General features: G+C 45.7%; 1 protein-coding gene across 1 annotated transcript in view; it reads right to left on the bottom strand.

The window, feature by feature from the left end:
* Positions 1-13,800, bottom strand: part of LOC134448064 (doublecortin domain-containing protein 1-like) — a 19,055-nt gene extending 5,255 nt beyond the window's left edge. Inside the window, exons 1-14 of the mRNA XM_063197825.1 lie at positions 13,788-13,800; positions 13,589-13,680; positions 10,934-11,072; positions 9,820-10,021; positions 8,606-8,755; positions 7,291-7,361; positions 7,143-7,242; positions 6,912-7,023; positions 6,008-6,175; positions 4,611-4,796; positions 2,430-2,687; positions 1,819-2,020; positions 1,133-1,306; positions 709-810 (exon numbers count right to left, since the gene is read on the bottom strand). Of these exons, the coding sequence (XP_063053895.1) occupies positions 709-810; positions 1,133-1,306; positions 1,819-2,020; positions 2,430-2,687; positions 4,611-4,796; positions 6,008-6,175; positions 6,912-7,023; positions 7,143-7,242; positions 7,291-7,361; positions 8,606-8,755; positions 9,820-10,021; positions 10,934-11,072; positions 13,589-13,680; positions 13,788-13,800 (1,969 nt within the window). The remainder of the gene's footprint in view (positions 1-708; positions 811-1,132; positions 1,307-1,818; positions 2,021-2,429; positions 2,688-4,610; positions 4,797-6,007; positions 6,176-6,911; positions 7,024-7,142; positions 7,243-7,290; positions 7,362-8,605; positions 8,756-9,819; positions 10,022-10,933; positions 11,073-13,588; positions 13,681-13,787) is intronic.
* Positions 13,801-15,443: the final 1,643 nt, after the last annotated feature.

Below are 15,443 nucleotides of genomic sequence, written 5' to 3'. Positions count from 1 at the left end.
GTGGTGTGCTACATACAGTACTTGTCGAGGTTACGGTGCTAACATATCACACATTTGGGGATAGTTAGGGTTTTGACTAAGTGGCCTATATAAAAATCTTTCTAGAAGTATCTGTGTTGTGTGGCTAAGGGAATTCATTTTGCTAAAGCAGCTGAACTCAACAGATCATTGAAGATGAGTTTGATTTCCAATACTCTTCCCTACAGCAGCGGCACAAACATTTTGGGGGGCTGATGGTCGAGGACCGGCCAGGGGGCATGTGGAGCTCCTGGCTGCCTTAGGCTATAGAAGCTATATTATATCGGGGCATTTACACATTTTAATCGTCAAGCATTTCTAGATGATTATGTCAACATGGATCACTGTACACTGTGAAAAAAAAACTTTCAAAAAGTAAAACTTTCAAAATAGGCATTTTTTGTTCAGTAGGGCAAAGGGGCAGGAGCTTTAGCACCACCTCATCCCTATCTGTGCACGTCTATGCTCTACAGCAGTGGTTCCCAACCAGGGGTACGTGTACCACTAGGGGTACGCGAGCACACTGCAGGGGGTACTTGGAAAAATGTAATTTCAACAAATGTATGTAGCTTAGTTTCATTGGCATGGAGAAAGCGATACAGAACTTGACTCGGGGGTACTCATGGCACAATGAAAATGCTTAAGGGGTACACAAGACAAAAAAGGTTGGGAAACACTGCTCTACAGTACCTTTCTGCTGCCTCATCTTGTGTCTTCTGATCTCCAGATCCACACACAGCTTCCCCTTCTTCATCCAGAGAACTGCCTTCTCTCTCTCCCTTTGTTTCACAACTTGAAGACAAAACATATCAAGTGATTTCATGACAAAACTGCATTAGCATGTATGTTATTGATAAAGTATAAAACGTAGGTAGTACAGTATTTATCTCACAGGACATCTTGAGGTTATAAATCTGCCATGGAAAGTACACACATCCATTCACCTTCATGTCTTAATATTGTGAGAGGTAACGCTACAATATCCGTAGCGATTACAGATGGGCTGTATTGATAAAACCAGTTAAACATTGGCCAAAAGGCAGATGGCAGACAAACAAACAAAACAAGTATTGGAAAAAAGGCCCACAGCAGGGCATCAGGTGTCCTGCGGTACCCTGTGGCGGTTGAAAGGCCTCCCCGCAGGACACCCACACAGGGATGGGCTCCCGGAGGACCAGCGTCAGCAGGGCCTGGTCCACTGTGTCCACCTCAGCCTCGGTCACCAGGAGTGGGGTGTGGGCATCAGTGGGGCTGGGGGGATGGTGGTGGGCACCCCCTGGGACTGACTCTGGAGGTCAGAGAGGGCCAGACAGATGCAGTACAACAAGGTGCCGTCAAATCACTTTCATGAGGACAATACAGTATGTTTGATTTGAGCTAGCCTGGTGTGGAGGGTTTTCAAGCATTAGTGGTAAAAATGTTCTGTTTCTGATACTCAATATAAAGTGCAAACAAAATGCAATTCAACACATTGTAAAATTGTCTATATATAGAGTATATACAGTATACAGTATATGAAGAGATGCATTTCCTGTCACCTTATAATCCATGTGTGAATTCTTGCCATTCATATATTTTGAGAACATACTTTTTTGCAATGCAATGCAATGGAATGCCAAAAAATGTCAATTTCCCAAAATGTTCCAAAATGGATATACGTCATTTTGCAACAAAGCCCTTCATATACAGTTGTATACACAACAAAAGTAGGAGTATATACATCTACAGTATAAATAATACCAAAATATGCAAAGTTTATCAAAGCCTTTTGGGGCCTTACGCAATGGGAAGTTACCATACCTCCAGAGATGGGGGCATCTGGCCCATCTGCATTGTGCCTGATGTGTGTGTCTGTGCTGGTGTGGTGGTGCTCCTCCTGCAGTCTCTGGTTGAGGGCCCAGGCCTTCAGCTGCTGCATGGTGAGGATGCGAGTACCGTCAGCTGCGTAGAGGTACTGGGCAGCCCGCTGGAGACCCAGACGCCTGGTAGCCTCTGTCAGCAGCTGACATTTAGGATAAAGGGGATAGATTTATGGATTTAAAGATTTGTGCGAGTAATGGTAGGACATTCATCTTCATTCATAGAATTGGAGAGGTGCAATAACTTTACTTAGTGTGTGTGTGTGTGTGTGTGTGTGTGTGTGTGTGTGTGTGTGTGTGTGTGTGTGTGTGTGTGTGTGTGTGTGTGTGTGTGTGTGTGTGTGTGTGTGTGTGTGTGTGTGTGTGAGTGTGTGTGTGTGTGTGCGAGTGTCTGTGTGTGTGTGTGTGTGTGTGTGTGTGTGTGTGTGTGTGTGTGTGTGTGCATGTGTGTGCTTTTGCATGTATGTGTATGTGTGTGCATGTGTGTGTGTGTACTTTTGCATGTGTATATGTCTGTGTGCCTGTGTGTTTGTGTAGTATGTAGCATGTCACCAGTGGCATTGTAGCTGCGGTGATCAGCTGGGCCTCTTGTCTTCTCTGCCCGTTCCTGTGGGCCTGGACCTTCACGGGCGGCTGCACGCTGCTGCCCCCTGGGGACCGGCCCTGTGTCTGCGCGTGCGCCTGCGAGGAGGCCTGAGTGTGTGTGGGCGTCTCTGTCTGTGTCTGCCCTGAGCCTTCCCTCCTCAGACGCTCGACACGCTCCAGGAGGAGACACAGAGTCGCGTCTGCAGCCTCGGCACTCAGATCCGTCTGACAATCACAACAACCACAGCTGCACTCTTCATTCTCTACTACATGCAAGATGTTGTAAGTCATGTTTTGCCTCACACATACATAATAAGACATGGATCTCTCCCTCTCTTACACTATCTCTGTCTGTCTGTCTGTCTCTCTGTGTCTCTGTCGGTCTCTCTCTCTCTCTCTCTCTCTCTCTCCCTCTCTGTCTCTCACTCTTTCTCCCTCTCTCTCTCATGGGTGTGTGGCTTTGCGTCCGTGCATGTATGTCTGTCTGCTGGTGTCTATATGTCTGTATCCCTCTCTCTCTTTCTCTCTCTCTCCCACACACACACACACACACACACACACACACACACACACACACACACACACACACACACACACACACACACACACACACACACACACACACACACACACACACACACACACACACACACACACACACACACACACACACACGGACACGGACACACACACGGACACACACACTGCAGAGAGGCACATCTGGGACATCCATATGGAGAAACTTATCTTATAGGATTTGTTTGACGTCTTCGGTTTAAATATTCAAATCTTTGTCAAGAGACACATGCATGTCTCACATTCAATTTGTCATGTAATGGAAATCAAGAAGTGGCGGCAGCACATGGTAATACATGTGTGCATGTCACACCGAGTCATGTGATGCGATGACATGACCTATGACCTCACACACTCTTAGGCTCCTGAAAGAATGACCCTTTTTTGGTTTTCAAATGAGGTGACTGTGACCAGCAGCATTGCAGTGGAGGTTTAGCCGAACATGTGTACCAATAGAGCTTGAAAGTCCCGCCCCTTGGTTCCGCGTTTCACGGGACCTAAGCTGACCATCTAACAACATGGTAGCGAGTAAATATCTTCTGATCTCAGGCATGATATGCGCTGGGCTACAAATATGCTGTTTAAGAGGCTAGATAAAGATTATTCATGCAGAAGTATCAATGTTTTGTTCCAAGGCCGTCGGCATGAAAAATGTGAAGAAACACAGCTTTCTAAAAAGTTTGGGGGTTCGTACGAAAAATTAAGCAAAAATATCAGAAACAACATATATGGAGCTCGTGGCACAACTCAAAGGGGATCGAAATATAATTTTAATACCGCCATTGGATTACATGCTACGATTTTGAGGTCGCCGTTGAGGTCCCATGAAATCGGGGGAAGTGACATCACTTTCAAGCTCTATTGGTATCCACCCAAAGTGGTATGCTGATGTTTACATGAGATAATCTCAGTTACACACTGAAGACGGCTTGATGCCAAAACATGTTGGATTGTTTAGGAGATGGTGCAATAAACCTTTTTTTGTTAAAGGGAATAAAAGAGAGAGTGTGCTTTTTTCTATTTAATGAGAATGACATCATCCAACATCACCACAGGGCATTGCTTTAGCCACTAACAAGCCAGATCATCTCAAACGAACCCATTTTGCATTCTGGGCTGAAAAGGATGCATTGGGATGACGTTCAGTTATCCATATTTAAGTAGAAAAGAACGGAATAGAACTCAATTGCTAACCATAATGCAACATTTTCAGCCCTGAATGTATTTCAGACTGCATGAGGAGTTGCATCTATCTTTTCTCTATAAGGCAAATAAAGGGCACTTTGGCCTTGACTGTGGCTCAAACAGCTAAGGCACTGCACGGTTACGGCAAAAGGGCAAAAGGCTAAACACCAGGGGCGGCGCAATAGGGAAGGCAAGCAGGGCATCTGGCCAGGGGCCCAGGGCCCTCTTGTATTGGTGGTGGGGGCCCTATTGTGACCTTGGCAGGTGGTATGTGGGGCCCTATAACAGTCTTGCCCTGGGGCCCTGTATGCAATTGTTCCGCCACTGCTGAACACAGCATCTAGTGTTCATATCCATGCAGAGACATAAGAGGACTTGACCGCTGACCTCACACACTCTCAGGCTCCTGAATGGTCCCCTCGGGTTCAGGTGTGGACTCTGATTGGCTGTGGCACAGCGAAAGGCTGAGTTTGGGGGCAGCTTCTTCAAGTGGAACCTCCCTCTCATCTCCGTGGCACAGCTGACACACACCTCCACCCTCTCCCTCTTTCCAGAGATAGTGAAGTAGTAGCCCTGAATGAAATGGCATACAAATCTCTTAATGAGGCCATACTACTTATATTACTATCTATGTGCAATCTTTCAGGAAAAATAGTGACGTTCCCCATAGTACAACAGGCATTCAGTGGAATAGATGTGACGCATCCTTCTAGTGCACTACAGAGAGTGTGCATGTAAAAAGCACTAGAACAGTGGGTAAGACATTGATGTTAAAAGATAAAAGTACAAAGGTAAAGACATATCGTAAACCACTAAGTGTAATAGAAATGACCATTTTCTCCAGATATAGTAACGTAGGAGCGGATACAAATGGGAGGGGATGCAAATGCAACCACTGGACGCCACCATAGTACCGTAGACCTAAATAGGTCGATGTGCAATACAGTACAAAAAAATACAGTAGTTAGACATAGTGAACACAAGCTAAAAGTTTGACCAAAACAAAGAATCATCCAGCCAAAATGATGTCATATTACCTGACCACCTTCAGGATCACTGTATTTTTTCTTGTCCAACGTATTTCATCTCTAGCTTAGTTTAGTTTAGATTAATTTTGTTTAGTTAATTTGATAGGGACAGAGGCATATCATACAGTAGACTGTGCAACAGCCCAACAGAAAGTATCATAGCATGTACAGGGTATAACCAAAGGCTAATTTCCAATGCCGTCCCTAGTAAGGGCTTTTAAAAAAAAAAAAAAAGCTACATAAATCGAAAAGTTGCTTGAAAAGAGAAAAAAACTTCACCAAGGCACATCAAAAAGCATAGTATTAAGGACTTTAAAATTGCCCACACATAGCGGCAGTTGAGCCTTCTTCAGGGCTACGCGTGGGCAATTTTAAAGTCCTTAATGGACATGTCATAATAATAAAGACATTTTTAACTATACTTTTTGGAGTGCCTTGGTGAAGAAAAGTTTTTTCTCTTTTCAAGCAACTTTTTGACATTGAACCTTGAACCAAAGAGCACCCACAAGAACACTTTTTTCATCTTTCTAAAGGCACTGAGCACGCCTCTGACTTCCAAACATTGCTACATAAATGGCTTCATGTCTGGCTGGCTATGCCCCAGGCAGGCTGTGCTGTACACCTAGGGGCACCGCCGAAAATTTTGGGCCCCATGAAAGATTCAAATTTTGGGCCTTCTTAAGGGCCCCTGTTAGTGCTGTCAGTGCTTGGGCCCTTAGAATCTGTAACACCTTTCCCCTTGTGGCACCCATGTACCTGCTGTAGCAGGGGCTGTGGGCCTATGCAGGCGGTGCAGACGGAGGCCAGGCGGGCGGCCGTTAGCTCCTGCTCCAGGGCGTCTGTGTAGAAGGCCCACAGCAGCCTCCACTCTGGCTGCCAACCCCACCTCTGATGGGCAGCTGCAGAGCTCTGGGGCCTATAAGGCTGAGAGAAACAAAAACATGCAGAGAATTATTAGTGGTAGGCTAGCAGTGGTGGTTCTACCCATCTGGGAGCCCAAAATATAAACATAGGGCCCTCTTGAGTTGTATTTGCTGTCACTTAGTACCATGGCGGGGCTGACTGTTGGGGACCCCTGTCAAGGGCAGTTTTCCTGGGGCCCTAGGAAATTGTCTAGTCCTGTGGTTCTTAACCTTGGGTGCGGGCACCCCCTGGGGGGTGCACGGAATTGTGTTTGTGTTGAGGTTGTGACCAAAATTTTGCTTGAGAACATTATAATTAGGCCAAGTCAAAGGCAAAATAAAACATGTTTTGATCCCTATGCAAAGGAATCAAGGAATTGCTTAATGTCTCAAACAGGAAGCCTCATCTCTTAAATCATTTTTAGTGCTTGTTCACGCACAGAAGTTTGGGTTGGGGGTGCGCGGCTTGTCTTGGGCACATGTAAAGGGGTGCTTTAAGGAAAAAAGGTTAAGAACCACTGGTCTAGTCTTCCTATTGGTAAAACCGGCTATGGTGTCTGTGGTGTCTGTGTGTCTGTGTGTCTGTGTGTCTGTGTGTGTGCGTGTGTGTGTGCGTGTGTGTGTGTGTGTGTGCGTGCGTGCGTGCGTGCATACGTGCGTACGTGCGTGTGTACGCGCGTGTGAGTGTTTGCAACTGTGCATGTGTATGTACTTTTGTACAGTAGGTGCCATATACAACATATGCTTATGCTACTCACCTGTACGACGACAGACCAGGCTACAGGAGTGGTGGTAGGTCGATGTGAGTGGGTGGTCCGGGGTATGGACACTGCCAACACCAAACTGGGGTCAGCCTGTAGGTGGAGTGTCCTGTGTGTGTGCACAATCACATTTACAGTCACGAAAAGAATAGCCTATTCTAATAATAAAAAAGCACTAAAATCTGTTTTTCATCACAAAAACATTTTGTACTACGACTTGTCTCCCACCTTTCCTCCTCTCTGTAGACCCAGAGCTGGTGAGGGTCTGATGGGTTCCTGGGCAGCAGGTGGACTGGGGTTCCTGTGTGGTCGACGGCCCCTCCTCCACCTCCTCCACCCCCTCCTCTGGCCCCCACTCCCACACACAGCCACTGGCCCGCTCCACCACACACCTGCAGCTGCCCCTCCCTCCACTCAAACTGCTGCCGCTTGTTGACAGCAGCAACCCTGCGAGCAGACACAATGGGATACTCATGGGCTCAGGGATGCGGTACACCAACGCGGGGGTGGGGGTGTGACAAAGGGGTCACTTGTCCCAGGCCCATGGAGAGGGGGGCCCCAGAATTGGGTCCTTATTACATTGCAAGTGTTGGGTGAGGGGGGCCCTTCACTTGACTGTGTCCCGGCCCAGCCAGAGCTGTCAGTGGCCCTGCATGGGATAGTGCTTAATGTAAGGAGTGTCAGGAGTTAACCCTTAGGGAGTTAGACATGCGGCCACAGAGTCAACAAAAGTTCACTTTTCTTCACAAGGCAGTTGGGTGGGGTGGGGAGGAGAAAACGACCAGTGCCTTTATGCACTGTAGTGCCAGAGATTCTTTAAGTATATAGAGATATGCCAATGTAATGGGTTGCTATGGGCACCTAACATGACCAGGTTCCGGTCTGCCTAAAGGGGCGTGTCATAATACTCCTAGCATTGAATAGAACAGTCCTTAGGTCTGCCTAGGTCTGCCTATGTCTGCCTAAAGGGGGATTTCCCCCCTCCCCCTTGCAATAATAGAACCCGGAAACAATGGGCCAATGGAACCTCCCTCTCTCTACTCTCTCTGGCAGTGCTGTGACTGGGGTGCTCTGAGCATGGTGCTGTGCCCACACAATGCTCTGCACACCTGTCACTGTGTTGAATGAAATGCAATGCAGGAGTTCAATGTAATTGCTTTGACGGGGTGTTGTGGTGTGTGCTTTATGAACACAAAGGGGAATCACTTCACACATACAGTGACTTCCCCTTGACTTGGGAGGCAAGATGACTAGACTATCACTAAATGAGTAACTCTTAAAAGCTAGTTTACAGTATCTATTCCATAGCCTGCAATACGTGTTCCTTTACAAATATGCAATTGCTCTAGCGGAGAGACCCTTTAATGGAGTTAGTCTGGGTCCTCTGTGAAGCTCAATGGTTCTTTTTAGTAGGTTACGTGCCTCAGGATTTGGGGAGGCAGTTTTCTTTACTTCAGTGCACAAAAAAACCCTCAGTGAACAGAATTCAACCAACTGGACAGCTTTATCAGAGAATGAATCGGAACACCAGAAACAGAACGAGAAGAGGAACTTGGGACACAGTCACAAACATCACCACAAGCACAAAAGGTTAAGCAGCAAGCCACATTTTCAGCAGGAGGGGGGGACGTGGTGCTCCTGACATTGGGGATGACGCTCACTCACTCTCTGCTCTTAACGGTCAAACTGACCTGCTTTTGTCTGTCCTAAAACATGCATCTCCATTAGCCGGGTCGTTCTCCCCTTCTGAGCATGCCTCGGAGCTCTGTTGCCATGGAAATCGGCGCTTTGCCGCCCGCTCGTCGGCTCTCTGGTGAGCTCTCGAGTGCGCGTCGTCTCCTCTAGAAGAAGGACAGGAATCAGAGAGGCCACTTTTCACACCACTTAATCTCCCAGCCCCAGTTAATGACCAGGCATGTCTGAGGTAAGTGCAGAACTTGACTGCAGTTCCCTACTGATGATGAACTGCAGTAGACTATGCAGATGAACTGATTGTAGTATGCAGGGTCGCTGACAGCTTTGCCCTGGCCCAGATAAAGTCATCTATAAAGCCCCCACCCCCCAATACATACAATCAGGGCTCTAAATTAACACCAAATGCTGGTGAAAATTCAGTTTGGTTGGTAGAAAAATAAAACTTACTATCAGTTTTAACCCATTAGTGAGTGATGTGTTTGTCTAGTAACATCAAAGCCATTTTGGCCGATGCAGAATTTTTTTAGAGTCCTGCATACAATGTAATAAGGACCGAATTCTGAGCCCCACTCCCTCTCCCTGTGCCCGGGACAACTGCCCACCTTGGTAGTGTGTGGTCCTATGGCCTACGGTAGCTTTCGGATCAGGAGAAAGTTTAAATAAAGACGCTTTTGCACACCTCTGTAGTTGGGCAGGTGCGTAGGATGTTATCCCAGCGGGGTTGTCAGTCAAGTGCAAAGAAATCCCGCACACTGTCCATTCCACCAACAAACTTTAATACAACGTTTCGGTCATCCGACCTTCTTCAGGTAAAGTTACAAACACAATTCAAACAATTGGTGTTTGAATTGTGTTTGTAACTTTACCTGAAGAAGGTCGGATGACCGAAACGTTGTATTAAAGTTTGTTGGTGGAATGGACAGTGTGCGGGATCAGGAGAAAGGACAACACTCCAAGTCGTGACATTAAACTAATCTAATCGTACTCTAATCAGAAATTTCGGATATCTCCTTTCTAGAGTGTCACTTTTGGATTCAACACTAGTTCTCGCTATGGGGATGGGCGTCCAGTGTAGTAATTGGGTGTCCATGATCACTGGGAAATGATTTACAGGGGCCAGTGCGAGGATGTGGGGGTTCATCAGTGTGGAGGTCTTTGGAGTTATTAGATGTCCATCACCAGGTATGGGGGTGATTGCTGCTGTGCTTACGGGGTGTGGTGGTGTGAGGAGGGGTCAAGGCAGGCCTTCTTCTCCTGCACCTCCTGCACCTCCTCCTCCTCCTCCTGCTCTGGAGAGGGGGTGCTCTCCCTCTCCTCCTCAGCGGCTGGGTCTTCAAGGGCGAGGTGCTGAGGCGAGACCACCAGTGCCGAGCCCTCCTGGGGCTGTCCTCCCTCAACATCAAGGACGAGGTCTGATACAGACACACAGACACATGCAGACAGACAAACACACACGGACGCAAAGACACCCGCCCCCACCCCCCACCCCCCCACACACACACAGCCACATACTCATGAGACAGAGACAAAGAGAGAGAGAGAGAGAGGGAGAGAGAGAGAGAGAGAGAGAGAGAGAGTCAGAGAGAGAGAGAGAGAGAGACAGGCAGACAGACGGGCAGGCAGGCAGGCAGATTTACAAAGTACATACAAGCCGATAGACAGATGCAGAGAGAAGCAAGAATGACCAAATTAAGACAGAGAATGATGACACAAGGTACAACAAGAAATGCACTCAGAGTGCGGACCCCCGCCAAGGAAGATGTTTGATAGAACATTTGACTACGTTACACGCTAATTTTTTCAAGTCTTGTCTTGTCTAGTCCTGTTTTTGTGGAGTTAGAAACTAGAATGTCAAAATTCTCCCTATGCCACAATGGTGAAGAATCCTTTAAAAATTTCTGGATCCTGATCATGATCTGGATAGCAACCAAAATTGAATCACTTGCTCCTTTTGTCATTTCCATCAATTTCACAAAATTTAATCAAAATACGTTCAGAACTTTTTGAGTTACCCTGCTGACTGACAGACAGACAAACAGGCAGACAAACCATCACGGCCGAAAAGATAACCTCCTTGGCGGAGGTAGTAAGATGTCAGTAGGGCAGTAGATATGAAAATGAAAGGATTACAATAGTAATGTCCGAGTCTTAATCAGTTACTTCAGATTCTTTGCAATATTGTTATAATGTATTTGAGTGTTTTCAGGTTCAGGAGCGTGTGAATAGGCCTGCTGACAGGCCCATCTGCAGTAAGAGACTACACTACTGTAGACTCACTACACCAGCCCTCATTATAACATGGTAGGATACATTGTATTTTGTACCCTGGAAGCAGTTCCTGAGTGCACAGTAGTACTGTATGTGTGCTATGTCCTGCTCCAGCCCCAGCACTGTGCGGCGTCTCTGGGCCGCTAACTGCTGCTCCTTAGGGTTCACCCACTGCTCCCCACACGACACGTACACCTACAGCAAACACACACACACAGGCCACATGAACACTTATTACTGCCATGCACAGGCCAAGCACAGGAACCATGCTATGATGGACTGTGGACTACCACTTACTGGCATAGCACATATATACAGTGCCCTCCATTATTATTGGCACCCCTGGTTAAGATGTGTTTTTTAGCTTCCAATTATTTTATTTTTTTTCTAAATAATATGGGACCTTAATGGAAAAAAAGAGAAAAATCCAACCTTCAATACAAGTGCATTTATTCAGTGGGGAAAAAAATCCCACATAAAGAAATAATTATTTGACATCAAATAATGTGTGTCACAATTATTAGCACCCCTGGTGTTAATATTTTGTACAACCCCCTTTTGCCAACAAAACAGCACCGAATCTTCTCCTATAATGTTTCACAAGATGGGAAAAGACAGAAAGAGCGATCTTCAGCCATTCCTCTTTGCAGAATCTCTCTAAATCATCCAGAGACCTGGGTCCTCTCCTCTGTACTCTCCTCTTCAGCTCACCCCACAGGTTCTCAATGGGGTTGAGGTCAGGGGACTGAGATGGCCATGGGAGGAGCTTGATTTTGTGTCTGGTGAACCATTTCTGTGTAGATTTGGCCATATGTTTAGGGTCATTGTCTTGCTGAAAGACCCAGTGACGACCCAGCTTCAGCTTTCGGGCAGAGGGCAACAGATTTTGATTTAAAATGTCCTGGTATTTCAAACTATTCATGATGCCATGCACCCTAACAAGGTTCCCAGGGCCTTTGGAAGCGAAACAGCCCCACAGCATCACTGACCCACCCCCATACTTCACAGTGGGTATGAGGTGCTTTTCAGCATGCGCATCTTTCGTGGTACGCCAGACCCACTTACAGTGTTTGTTGCCAAAAAGCTCAATCTTGGTCTCATCTGACCAAAGCACACGGTCCCAGTTGAAGCCCCAATACCGCTTGGCGAACTCCAGACGCTTGCATTTATGATTGTGAGTGAGGAAAGGTTTTCTCTGTGCATGCCTCCCAAACAGCTTGTTGGCGTGTAGACAGCGCCTTATGGTTGATTTGGAGACTTTGTGACCCCAGGATGCTACCATTTGTTGTAATTCTGTAACAGTGAGCTTTGGAGATCTTTTGATTTCTCTTACCATCCTCCTCACTGTGCGTGGTGGCAAAATAAACATGGGTCCTCGTCCAGGCTTGTTTACCACTGTTCCAGTTGTTTTGAACTTCTTAATTATTCCTCTCACAGTGGATATGGGCAGCTGCAGTTGAGTGGCAATCTTCTTGTAGCCTCTGCCTGACCTGTGAAGGTCGACGCACATCTGCCTCACTTGTATGCTGTGTTCCTTTGTCTTTCCCATGTTTAAGAGTGGATAAGAGAAATAGCCTCGGTGTCACGTCATATTTATACCCCAGGGAAACAGGAAGTGATGAATTACTAATTAAATGTTCCTACATACTCTGGTAAACTTTGTAAACTACTGTAGAAATGACAGAAATGCTTCAATTATATTTATTTCCTGGGAATTGTTAAGGGTGCCAATAATTGTGGAACAGGTGATTTAATGAAAAATAATTATTTTTTAGTCAGGGATTTTTTTATTTTCTTACAATTCATTTGAGTTGAAGGTTACATTTTCCTACAATTTTCAATGTGACAGTATTCTTCTTGCCTGGTTAACACCAGACCTAATCACAAGTGAGATTAGGTCTGGGGAGTTGCCTATTGTAAATTCCATAGGGGAGAGAATACTTGGCTATTATGACACACTGCCCTGCTCTCTGATTGGGCAGAGAAACTGTTAAGGTCGGAATGCTGGGCCATTATGACACAGTGCCCATGATCTTGGACGTTATGAGTCATCCTCCCCAGACTGTCTTTCAGATCGAAACGATTGTGTAGAACTAAAGGCAGTGTGGGAGTTCCCAGGCTAGTATTCTTCTGCAATAAACACTGAATTTATTTTAAGGCTTTTAACACATCTCAACCAGGGGTGCCAATAATTATGGAGGGCACTGTATATAGTATAGTGCTGTGCATGCAATATGGTAATACATACATGCGCATCTCACAGCATTCATTTCAGTCTTCAGGAAAACATTTCAGCATTGATTAACTTGAGCATAAATGCGTCACACATACATAACATACCATACTGTACGCCCATACACGTTCATGTGGTCTCAAAGCATGCAAGGGCATTTGCCTCAGCAAGGAAACAGGCACCAACTTGGAACATCCAAGTGAAAAAGAAATAAAGTCCGCGATACTGCTTGTCTACTGTGTATTTTATAGAGCGCAACGTTTCGACCTTCAGGTCTTCTATTAAATACACAGTAGACAAGCAGTGTCTCGGACTTTATTTCTTTTTCACTTGGAGTTACTCTCATTGTTACTCAGGTGGGATGTGCACACATCTACTCCTCTGAACCAACTAGGAACATTCATGTTTTATAGTACCAAGACACCTTAAGGAAAACCCACTGTGTTTGAGTTTTGGATGGATCATGAATTTCTCCTACCAGCTGATCTCTCTGTAGTCCAGTGAGGAGGAAAAGCTCCTTCCCCTCCTCCTGAAAGAGTCTGCGAGCAGTAGAGGGCAGGTTCAGACACTCTGTGCACCTCAGGAGAGAAAGAGAAGATGCACACACACGCACACACCCACACACACACATGTACACACACACACACTTTGAAAAAGCTGAACATTGACCTGATTACTTTTTAAGTTCATAAGACTATAAAAAGTTTGAAATCCAGGCAATTCAGGAAACAATATCTGAAATATGTGAGTGCTAATGTATTTTCTTGGTTTTACATCAAAATTGTAATGTGTATTGTTACCTATTGAGAAACTCCTCAAACTCAATTTTCTGATCCTCTGAGCTGCCTTCACATGAGCTGTGGCCTTCAGTCATCCTGTAAAGCGACAAGAAGGAATGCACAATAGCTAATGTATATTGAGTAAAAACACAGTAGGTATTATAGACTTAAATTACATCTAATCAGAATACTGCACAGTAAACATTTTTTACTTTTAACTTAGTATTGTATAACTGATGTAATAAAGTTAGTATGTATCCAATGTCAAGTTCTTGTCTGCAATCTGTGAAACACCTTACATATATTAGGGTAATCATTTACATAATCCATGAAAAAAGAAAACAAATGTATGTTGAGCCAAACACAAAATTCAATCATTGCTCCTATTCATGCATAGGCTATGCAGATTGAAACAATGAGCGTACATCCACTCCAACCATGTATAGAATTTCTTTTGCTCTAGTTCATGGACTGTGTGACGTTCCTGTGTTTAGCTTTGCTTACTGTGATCTCATGCGGATGCTGGTGATGTTGGGGACAGTGACAGGTGTGGGCTTGGGACGCTCACTTCCTTGGCCGTTCCTCAGGACCCTCAGCCTCAGTGGTGTGAAGCTCTGGCGCATCCTGCTGTCACTAACGGGGAGTGGCCGGGTACAAGCAACAAGAGCACCATCTACTGGCCAAACGAAATTCTACAGGGAGGCAATTTCATAGTTTCAGTTAGTTACCAGTTTAGTGAGCAGATAAAGGTGGATATAGCATTAAAGGTAGAATTTGTAATATTTTTAGCAGTTAATTTCCAGAATTCATGCTGCTCATTCACCACCACCATCAAAGTCTAAGTATTCAGGGAAAATAACACTTTTCATACTTCATTAATTCATTAGGGAGGCCTACACTGGAATAGCTGGTGTAGAAACAATGTAAGACCATGTACTCATGTGGTAATTTCATCAGTAACTGTGGGGACAGACAACAGGCATTGAAGGCGAGGAAAACGGTGGAAGTAATTGCGTTTATGGAAGAGCAAGTGATAGAAGCATCAAAAGCTACAAAAGTGTTTCTAGCACCGAGGGCATCAAAAGCGTTAAAAGAGAAGTTGAACTTAAGCGAAAAATATGTAGGCCTAGGCTACTGAGCTCGGCGGCAGCAGGTGATAGCCAATGGAACATTTACATTTCTCTACACACGAGCTTCGATTGGTCGCTCTCCCTGATCCAACACTTCAGTTTGAATTGTTTGCAGTGTTCGTCTCCCCTGAACTGTGCTTTCTAGGCGGGATTGTGCAGCATTTCAGCTCATTCAATGCCTGCTGTCTGTCTGTACAGTAAGACTATTTATACTCCTTCTTTATACGTTTGTACACCTCTGGTTACTTCACTGTCAGTGCGTAGGCCTACAGTCTTCAACACACTGACCTTGTTGATGTCTCCAGTGGGAAGCACAGGCCACACCAGGCCCTGGGCACCCCTGCCGAGCTGCTCTGCTCCTTTCTCCTTCCTGAGAACTGCCTGTGGCTTGATGGCCCATCTGTGGATGCCGGGAAGGACACAG

Source organism: Engraulis encrasicolus, chromosome 4 (assembly GCF_034702125.1).
Source record: "Engraulis encrasicolus isolate BLACKSEA-1 chromosome 4, IST_EnEncr_1.0, whole genome shotgun sequence".
Lineage (NCBI taxonomy): Eukaryota > Metazoa > Chordata > Actinopteri > Clupeiformes > Engraulidae > Engraulis > Engraulis encrasicolus.
This window is presented reverse-complemented; position numbering and strand designations above follow the sequence as displayed.